The sequence below is a fragment of the Sinocyclocheilus grahami genome, unplaced genomic scaffold (genome assembly GCF_001515645.1).
Source record: "Sinocyclocheilus grahami isolate Dianchi unplaced genomic scaffold, SAMN03320097.WGS_v1.1 scaffold79.1, whole genome shotgun sequence".
Lineage (NCBI taxonomy): Eukaryota > Metazoa > Chordata > Actinopteri > Cypriniformes > Cyprinidae > Sinocyclocheilus > Sinocyclocheilus grahami.
In genome coordinates, this window is record NW_015505258.1 from 1075023 (window position 1) to 1084908 (window position 9886).

A 9886-nucleotide genomic window follows, 5' to 3' on the forward strand; every position below is an offset into this window, starting at 1 on the left:
AGTGTGATGCTGAGTTTACAGTGACCATCAAGTATTATTTTGTTGGAGAGACTGTTGAAGGCTTCAAAACTGACATTGTCTATATGGTGAGAATGTGCAGTATGTACATTGTTACGCTGTTGAATTAATTGTTAACAGTATGGCTGCACTGGTCAGTTTGTCATTGGAGTGTCATCTGTCTGTTTCAGGTCGTGTCCAGAGGAGTGATCGTTCATCATGGATATGAGAAGGTTGAAGTGAAGTCTTCTGATGGAGCAGCACGTGGCACAGTGTCATTCAAACTGTCTGTTGGTGCAGATCTGGCTCCTGCAGTGCAGATTCTGACCTACTGTGTTCTGCCCAGTGAAAATGTTGTTGCTCGTAGCACAACATTTGACATTGAAAAGTGTTTCAAAAACAAGGCATGTAAAAATAATCCGCCCATTTACACAATCACGGTCATTCTGGTTCAATACTAAAATGACACACCCTACTGTTGTCGTCACAGGTGTCTCTGCAGTTTTCTCCTGCTAAAGCAGTTCCTGGTGAGAAAAACACTCTCCAGCTCTCAGCTCAGCCTGGTTCACTGTGCGGCCTCAGTGCTGTAGATAAGAGTGTCCTGATCCTGAAGCCAGGAGAACGTCTGGATACTGACAAGGTGTAAATGCTTTAAGATTCTAGTGTCTACTATGTTCATCATTATTAAAATGATGAAATATATAATATGGCTCTTTCAAGCTTTATAATGACAGTGAGTGAGGGTTGAGATTTTGAAGCAAAATAAAGTGCGTCCATTTCATCATAAAAAGTAATCCACATGGTTCCGGGGGGATAATAAAGACCTTCTTAAGTGAATCGATGCATTTGTATAAGAAAAATATCCATATTTACAACTTTTTAAACCGTAATCTCTAGCTTCCGCTGTTGTACATGCGTTCACGAGAGAGTGGTGTCCAGCGGATGACGTAGGATGTAGGTAAACGTGGAACGTGGAAGCGCAGAGGAGAGAGCAAAACAAAACACCGGTCACAAATTAGAAGTATGGAGGATTTCAATATAAGCCAAGAGGAGACTGGTTTTCTTTTGCTATAAACAAAACTAGACTAGCAGTGAGACTAGCATATTCTGGAATGCCACTCTCGTGAACGCGTGTACAACAGTTAGCAGACACTAGAGATAATGGTTATTTATTGTGAATGTGCTCTCATCACAGATCTTCAGTATGCTGCCAGTGCAATCAGTGTCAAATTATCCTTACAGTGTTGAAGATGAGCAAGAATGTCTGCATGTGAGACCCCGTCGAGCTTTAATGACAGACAATGCTTATGAATCCTTAAAGGTAACAAGTGGATTAATATGTTTAAAAATGCAGTAGATTAGCTGAGTGTCTACATGCATAAATATATCAATGCATGTGCTTAAAATTCCTCTTATTCTGACAGTTACAAAAAAATTTTTTTTATTTCTGTTACATGTGGTTTATCATTGCTGTTTGACAGAGTGTGGGGCTGAAAATGGCAACAAATTTGGCTGTGCAAGTCCCTAAGTGTCTGTCATACAAGGGCTTGACTTATCACAGATATGAAGTTGTAGGTAATATCTGGTATGAGTTCATTCAGACATACATTTGCTATCAACGATTTAATATGACTGTAATTCACCATTATTAAGCATTTTTTCACTGCAAGAGCACAGATGACTCTTTATTTGTTTTGTGATTATGGTGACAGTTGTCTGATCTGTAAAATCAGCAGTTTTCAAAATTTGTGACATCAAGGAACTGCTTGAAAGAGCTGCACCTCCCAAAATGTAAAGGCCATTTATTCTGTGAGAAAAGTGTAAAATTATGAAGACAACATGTTTAAGCTTAGTTTACTGGCTTTTATATTCTTATTATACTTATTATTATACTTTGTATTATGCTGACAGTGTATCTGTTTCTTCACACTATTTGATATGTTAGATGTACAAAGTTCAATTATGTTTTTTGTTCAATTCAACTTTTTTTATGTATAAATTATTAATAGGCCCCATGATTTAAAAAAGCTGATTTAAATTTATTAGCATATTAAAAAAAATTTGAAAAATAGTTACAGTATAAACAATAAAAGGGAAAATATCAACATTGTTGAAATGTTGTCATTATAAAATAATATATTGTAGGTAATTTTAATGTTGTGAACACAGAATATAGTTTAGATATTTCAGAAAGTATCTAATGTGATAGAGATACAAAATTTTGATTTTGTACAGTATTTTTGTACAAAATTGCTACATGTCCTGATTCAGGTGTCACATCTTTAATTGTGCTTTATTTTAGCAGAGTATGCACTATCATATGCAAGTGGCATAGCATTGGATTTGGATTATGAAGATTCTTCAGTTGAAGTGACAGTTCGTACTGTCTTTCCTGAAACATGGATTTGGCAACTTTCTGCAGTTGGGTTAGTGACAATATTGTTAACTGTCAACATCATTTAACATCATGTGAAAAGCACAATACCTGTAATGCTTCTCTTGGCACTGCACATGCAATGAGTTTTTGTTAAGAATACATCAATTCACATGTAAACGAATATGTGAATTGGACTGTTTAGGATTCATATAAACAGAACTTTCATTGGATTCATTCAGATTGATGAAAATTAGACATACCAGAGACCTACTATGAATCAGATTATCAGTGTTTTATATCTGTGCTGAATGTTGTAAAAACAAAACAGCATCTTAAAAGTCTAATCAAATACTGTTGTAATTTCAACACAGGGACTCTGGATCAGCTCAGGTTCCTGTCACAGTTCCTGACACCATCACCTCTTGGGACACGGAGGCCTTCTGTCTGTCCTCCAAAGGTCTTGGTCTGGCTCCTCCTGCTCAGCTGACAGTTTTCCAGCCCTTCTTCCTGGAGCTCTCTCTGCCTTACTCCATCATCCGTGGGGAGATCTTTGAGCTGAAGGCCACTGTCTTCAACTATCTGTCCAAGTTGATCATGGTGAGACTTCAGACTCAGTCTTATCCAATCATATCAAATATGCCACTAATCATGTGTGTTTGACTGACAGGTTAAAGTGACCCCAGCTCCTTCCTCAGACTACACTCTCAAAGCCTCCTCTGATGATCAGTATTCATCCTGTCTGTGTGCTAATGGAAGAAAAACCTTTAAATGGATCCTCACTCCTTCTGTTCTCGGTGAGTTTTCCAGCCTGAATCATTGTTTCTCAGTGTTTGTGTCTGTTGTATATTCAAGTACATGTCTTGTGTTGTAGGAGTCTTGAATATTACAGTCAGTGCAGAGGCAGAGGCGTCCCAGACTGTGTGTGACAATGAGATTGTGAGCGTGCCAGAGAGAGGACGCATTGACACAGTCACACGAAGTCTGCTTGTACAGGTCAGCGCACGTCAAATGGCTCTCAGACGTAATTTCTCCATGATCCTAATGCTGCTTATGTCAGTATGATGTGTTGATGTTACTGTTTTATTCTGCAGGCTGAAGGAACTGAGAAGACAGAGACCTACAGCTGGTTACTGTGTCCAAAGGGTTTGTCTGCAGACAATATTTAGCATCATAGTGTTTCTCTGCTGATCGCTGATGTGTGTTTCTGTCTCTCTGGTTCATAGGCGACACTCTCTCAGAAGAAGTGAATCTGACTCTTCCTAAAGATGTGATAGAGGGATCAGCCAGATCATCTGTTTCAGTCATTGGTAACATTTACATACACAAGCAAAAATAAGGAGTTTGTGTTTGTGTTTCTAAAATGTAGTGAGTTTAATTTGTGTTTGTAGGAGATATATTGGGTCGTGCACTGAGCAATCTTCACGGATTATTACGGATGCCGTACGGCTGTGGAGAACAAAACATGGCTGTTCTTTCTCCCAATATTTACATTCTGCAGTATCTGGAAAACACAGTGCAGCTCACCTCAGCCATCCGAGAGAGAGCCACCGGCTTCCTTAAGAGCGGTGAGAGAAATCAATCATGTCAAGAAAATAAGTCATGACACTTTTGACGTCAAACACACTTAATCAACCCAAACATTTAATCACTGTCAAACTCAACAGGATACCAGAGACAACTGAACTACAGACATATTAGTGGTGCATACAGCACGTTTGGACATGGTGATGAGAATACATGGTAAATATTTGTAACTTTTTATTCTCACTTTTTCCTAAATAGTTAAAATAGTAAGCAGTAATATGGTATTTAGTTTCAATAATTTATGTACAGATTTAATCAACTAAAACAACTAATGATATTATTCAAATTAAAACTTTAAAACACCAGGTTGACTGCCTTTGTCCTGAGGTCTTTTGGCAAAGCACAGAAATATATATTTATTGATCCACAAATTATTCAGAGTGCAAAGAAATGGTTAATAAGCAGACGGGATTCAGACGGCTGTTTTATCCAACAAGGAAGATTGTTTAACAACAGAATGAAGGTGTGTTATTTGTCACTAAACATTATCACAGAAACAATGCAGAAATCTATCTATAACAAAAATATTTTACTTAATGTTCCTCTAATATAAATTTCAGGGTGGGGTGAATGATAATGTGACCATGACTGCCTACATTACTGCATCACTGCTTGAACTGGAAACTCCAGTCACAGTAAGTTCATCTACAGGAAACAGTATAAACACATAGAAAAATTATGCTCACAGCGGCTGTTTCTCTGTTTCTCAGGATCCTGTCGTTACTAAAGGTTTATCATGCTTGAAGTCCATCATTGAGGATGTCAAAAACACTTACACCACTGCTCTGCTCACCTACACTTTCAGTCTGGCTAGAGACACGGACACTCGACAGCAGCTTTTCAAGAAACTGGAGGATGCTGCTATTTCAGACGGTAAGATATTTGTTTCTGATGACTTTCTGTTTTCCTATACAACTATACTTTTTTTTTTTTGGTCATGCTCATTGAGTTACTGGTGTCTCTTTTGTCCATGTGTCCTAAAGGGTCTCGTCTCCACTGGTCTCAGTCTGGATCTGCTGACTCTGATTCTCTGGCAGTGGAGATCAGCTCATATGTGCTGCTAGCTGCTCTCACTGCAGATTCACTCACTACAGCTGATCTGGGCTTTGCTAACAGGATTGTCAGCTGGCTTGTGAAGCAGCAGAATGCCTATGGAGGATTCTCCTCCACACAGGTGACTCAAACTACTCAAATCAAACACATGATTGCTGAATAATGGGTAAAAGTCACATTACTGAACACATTTGTTTCTCAGGACACAGTGGTGGCTCTTCAGGCTTTGTCTTTGTACGCCACCAAAGTGTTCAGCTCTGATGGCTCCAGCACAGTGACTGTACAGTCAGCAGCAGACACTCACCACTTTGATGTCAATCAGGACAACAAGTTACTGTACCAGGAGAAGCAGCTGCAGAACGTTCCAGCCAAATACAGCATTGAAGCGAAGGGCTCAGCCTGTGTGTCTGTGCAGGTCTGTAGTGCGTTCAGCTTCATTGACTCACACTCAATCTCTCTCTTTCCTTTCTTAGCATTTTGTGGTTATGTTGCTGTGAGATGGATTGTAAATGTTTTTTTGTTTGTGTTGACTCTATCAGGTGGCTCAGTTCTACAACATTCCCACTCCTACTGAAGCTAAAACATTGAGCATTGATGCTAAGTTTGAGGGAGATTGCAAAACATTGGAACAACATTTTATTTTGAACTTCACTGTCAAGTAAAAACAGATTTAGATTATTATTATGGCTACTGTTTATTTTATGATATATATATAGATACCTCTTTAGTGAATGCCTAAAATTTCTGACAATCTGAAAAGTTATTTCTCAGTAGTCTCAGTTGTAAAATTCTGTAATTGCTAAGAAAAAAATGTATGCATCTGCTAGTTTAAGTGCATAAGTTGTGCTCCTGTTTCTTTGTGTTGTTAGCATTAAATCAGGGCAGTACATTTATCTTTTTAAGATATCATGGTCCCCAGGAGACAACTAACATGCTCATTGTGGATATTAAACTTTTATCAGGATTCACAGCTGATACATCCTCGGTGAGTTTGGGTGTATAAAGTTATTGTGCATTAAGAAGACACCAATTTTTTTACACATTTTTACTACTTTTTTCTTGCATGTTTGCTTTACTTTGCAAAAACTGAAAAAGAAAACACCTAGTCATCATCATCATATTTTCATATTAATAATTATATTTTCCATATAGCTTAGAACGTCATTTAGTTCAGCAGTACTTGCTCAGAAGTATGTGGAGCGGGTTGACACAAAAGAAGACCATGTCATAGTTTATTTAACAGAGGTGAATAAATAAGAACATTTATATAATTAACATGTATTCAATCATTTCCATGACTGTTACTGTATATGTATTTTTGTTTATCCCCCTGCAGATTCCAAAACACATTTCTATGAATTACAAGATGAAAATGAAACAGGTTCTTCCAGTGAAGAATCTCAAGCCAGCAGTGATCAAAGTGTATGATTACTACCAAACAAGTAAGATTTTATTTTAACATCCAGAAAAAATGTAAAGGTGATGGTGTGCAGTTTAATGCAATTTTAATTAGATAAATAACAAAATGTGTAATTCACAAACTCTTTGTTTTTAATATTTTATCTTGTTTTTTGTGTGTTGTTGACACAAAGCCATGCTTTATTATTTTGCCATCAATTGGCGTGCTCATTTAATTAATCTTATTACTTGCTATTGTCTAATTAAAGGTCATAGTAACCACTAACAAATGTCACGACTATTTTCATGAGAGGTATTGCATTTTCTAGTAATTTAATAGTATTTAATATATATATATATATATACACAGTCGGGTCCATATATATTTGGGCACTGACACAATTTTCTTAAGTTTGGCTCTGTATGCCACCAGAATAGAATTAAAATTAAACAATCAAGATTTTTTTTGAAGTGCAGACTTTAAGCTTTAATTCAAGGGGTTGAACAAAAATATAAAATGCTTAGAAATTACAACCATTTTTATACACAAATGTAATTGGACAAACAAATATAATCATAAATAAAATGTTAAAATTTTTATTATTTTGTTGAGAATCCTTTGCAGGCAATGACTGCCTTAAGTCTAGAACTCATGGACATCACCAGAGACTGGTTTTCCTCCTTTGTGATGCTTTGCCAGACCTTTACTGCAGCTGAATTCAGTTGTTGTTTGTTTGTGGGTCTTTCTGTCTTTAGTTTTGTCTTCAGCAAGTGAAATGCATGCTCGATTGGGTTGACATCAGGAGATTGACTTGGCCATTGCAGAATATTTCACTTTTTTACATTCAAAAACTCCTGGGATGCTTTTGCTGTATGTTTTGGATCATCATCCATTTGTACTATGAAGCACTGCCCAATCAACTTTGCTGCATTTGACTGAATCTGGACAGACAGTATATCCCTTTACACTTCAGAATTCTTTCGGCTGCTTCTGTCCTCTGTCACATCATCACTAAACACCAGTAACCCAGTGCCACTTGAAGCCATGAATGCTCATGCCATTACACTGCTCCACCATGTTTCACAGATGATGTTGTATGCTTTGGATCACGAGCTGTTCCAAGCCTTCGCATACTTTTTTCTTCCCGTAAATTCTGGTACAGGTTGATCTTCATTTCAGCTGTCCAAAGGATGCTTTTCCAGAAGTGGTCTGGCTTTTTTAGATGTTTTTTTTGGCAAAGTCTAATTCTGGCCTTGTTTGTACCTTGTGGTGAACCCGCTGTATTTGATCTTACAAATCTCTACTTTATTGTAGACTTTCACAGTGACATGCCTACCTCCTGGAGAGTGTTCTTCTCTTGGCTGGATGTTGTGAAAGGGTTTTTCTTTACCATGAAGAGGATCCTCCCATCATCCACCACTGTTGTCCTCCGTGGACGTCCATGCCTTCTTATGGTGCTAAGCTCACCAGTGCATTCTTTTTTTTCTCAGAATGTACCAAACTGTTGATTTGGCCACTCCGAATGTTCCTGCTATATCTCTGGTGGATTTGTTTTGTTTTTGAAGCCTGACAATTGTCTGTTTCACCTGCATGGAGAGCTCATTTGACTGCATGATGCAAACGCAAATGGCACACTTAGAATCATCTCCAGATCTTTTACCTGCTTAATTGATGTAGAAATAACTAAGGAATAGCCCACATCTGTCCATGAAATGGCTTCTGAGTCAACTGTCCAATTACTTAAAGGGGTCATCGGATGCAAAATTCACTTTTGTTGTTGTTTGAACATAAATGTGTGTTGGAAGTGTGTGTACACATCCACCCTATAATGATAAAAATCCACCCAGTGGATTTTGTAAAATCCCTATTTTAAAATCCCTTTCTTAAATCAGGCTGTTCTGAGATTCCTGTCAGAATGATGTAGTTCTGCACAGGCCCCTCCCACGATAGTTGATTGACAAGTCCGTCTTACCTTAAGACTCACCCTGAGTGAGCTGTGAGCTGTCCACCATAATGTCGACTCCAGTGCAGGGGAAGACAAGAATGTCTCCAATTAAGCGATTGAGGTGTTTTTTTAATGAATCTTTGCAAATCACCTTTCCTAATATTTGCTAGTTAGCAAGTTTTGCAGCTAAAGTAAACAGTCTGCTCGTCACCCGACTGAAGAAAGGGGCGGGGTGAGCAGAGCTCATTAGCATTTAAAGCAACACGGACTAGAATGGCGTACTGAAAACAGAGCTGATTTTGACAGGGTAAAAAGGGTGTTTTTTACACTACCATTGAGAAATACTTTAACCAAAGTATGTTATAGACTTTTCATTAAGACCCTAAAGAATCATATCTATAGAAACTACGGATCCAAGGCACTTCTTCCAGTTCCAAAATGTTAAAAGGCCTTTATCCAAACATTGCTCACTCTAGAAACATTAAAAATGACTAAAATACTGCACACTGGTGCATTTCGGCCATCCAGCCTTCCTCAGAGTGTGTCAAGTACAAAATTAGTCACAGGTGTAGATATAATCTGCTCAGTAGAAATGGGAGAAACCAAAATAATCATTACAAGGGGGACCAATAGTATCATTAACAATTTCAAAGTATAATCACATATACAAAAAAAAATATATATATATATCTTGATAATAATAATAATCATACTTCAATAATCATTCTCTTGGCTGGATGTTGTGAAAGGGTTTTTCTTTACCATGAAGAGGATCCTCCCATCATCCACCACTGTTGTCCTCCGTGGACGTCCATGCCTTCTTATGGTGCTAAGCTCACCAGTGCATTCTTTTTTTTCTCAGAATGTACCAAACTGTTGATTTGGCCACTCCGAATGTTCCTGCTATATCTCTGGTGGATTTGTTTTGTTTTTGAAGCCTGACAATTGTCTGTTTCACCTGCATGGAGAGCTCATTTGACTGCATGATGCAAACGCAAATGGCACACTTAGAATCATCTCCAGATCTTTTACCTGCTTAATTGATGTAGAAATAACTAAGGAATAGCCCACATCTGTCCATGAAATGGCTTCTGAGTCAACTGTCCAATTACTTAAAGGGGTCATCGGATGCAAAATTCACTTTTGTTGTTGTTTGAACATAAATGTGTGTTGGAAGTGTGTGTACACATCCACCCTATAATGATAAAAATCCACCCAGTGGATTTTGTAAAATCCCTATTTTAAAATCCCTTTCTTAAATCAGGCTGTTCTGAGATTCCTGTCAAAATGATGTAGTTCTGCACAGGCCCCTCCCACGATAGTTGATTGACAAGTCCGTCTTACCTTAAGATTCACCCTGAGTGAGCTGTGAGCTGTCCACCATAATGTCGACTCCAGTGCAGGGGAAGACAAGAATGTCTCCAATTAAGCGATTGAGGTGTTTTGTTGCTGGATGTTATAATGAACTTAGCAGTCGTCATTTACTCCCGACATCTGAGCCGCTGAAGACGCAGAGGATTAACGTTACTTT

General features: G+C 38.0%; 1 protein-coding gene across 1 annotated transcript in view; it reads left to right on the top strand.

Moving 5' to 3' along the window:
• Positions 1-9886, top strand: part of LOC107586247 (alpha-2-macroglobulin-like) — a 23606-nt gene that overhangs the window by 7394 nt on the left and 6326 nt on the right. Inside the window, exons 13-33 of the mRNA XM_016273514.1 lie at positions 189-401; positions 488-637; positions 1193-1318; positions 1479-1572; positions 2300-2423; positions 2746-2971; positions 3042-3168; positions 3246-3367; positions 3466-3517; positions 3598-3681; positions 3763-3939; positions 4039-4114; positions 4265-4421; positions 4519-4593; positions 4669-4831; positions 4942-5132; positions 5214-5426; positions 5551-5669; positions 5915-5996; positions 6164-6256; positions 6348-6453. Coding sequence (XP_016129000.1) covers positions 189-401; positions 488-637; positions 1193-1318; positions 1479-1572; positions 2300-2423; positions 2746-2971; positions 3042-3168; positions 3246-3367; positions 3466-3517; positions 3598-3681; positions 3763-3939; positions 4039-4114; positions 4265-4421; positions 4519-4593; positions 4669-4831; positions 4942-5132; positions 5214-5426; positions 5551-5669; positions 5915-5996; positions 6164-6256; positions 6348-6453 — 2770 coding nt within the window. The remainder of the gene's footprint in view (positions 1-188; positions 402-487; positions 638-1192; positions 1319-1478; positions 1573-2299; positions 2424-2745; positions 2972-3041; positions 3169-3245; positions 3368-3465; positions 3518-3597; positions 3682-3762; positions 3940-4038; positions 4115-4264; positions 4422-4518; positions 4594-4668; positions 4832-4941; positions 5133-5213; positions 5427-5550; positions 5670-5914; positions 5997-6163; positions 6257-6347; positions 6454-9886) is intronic.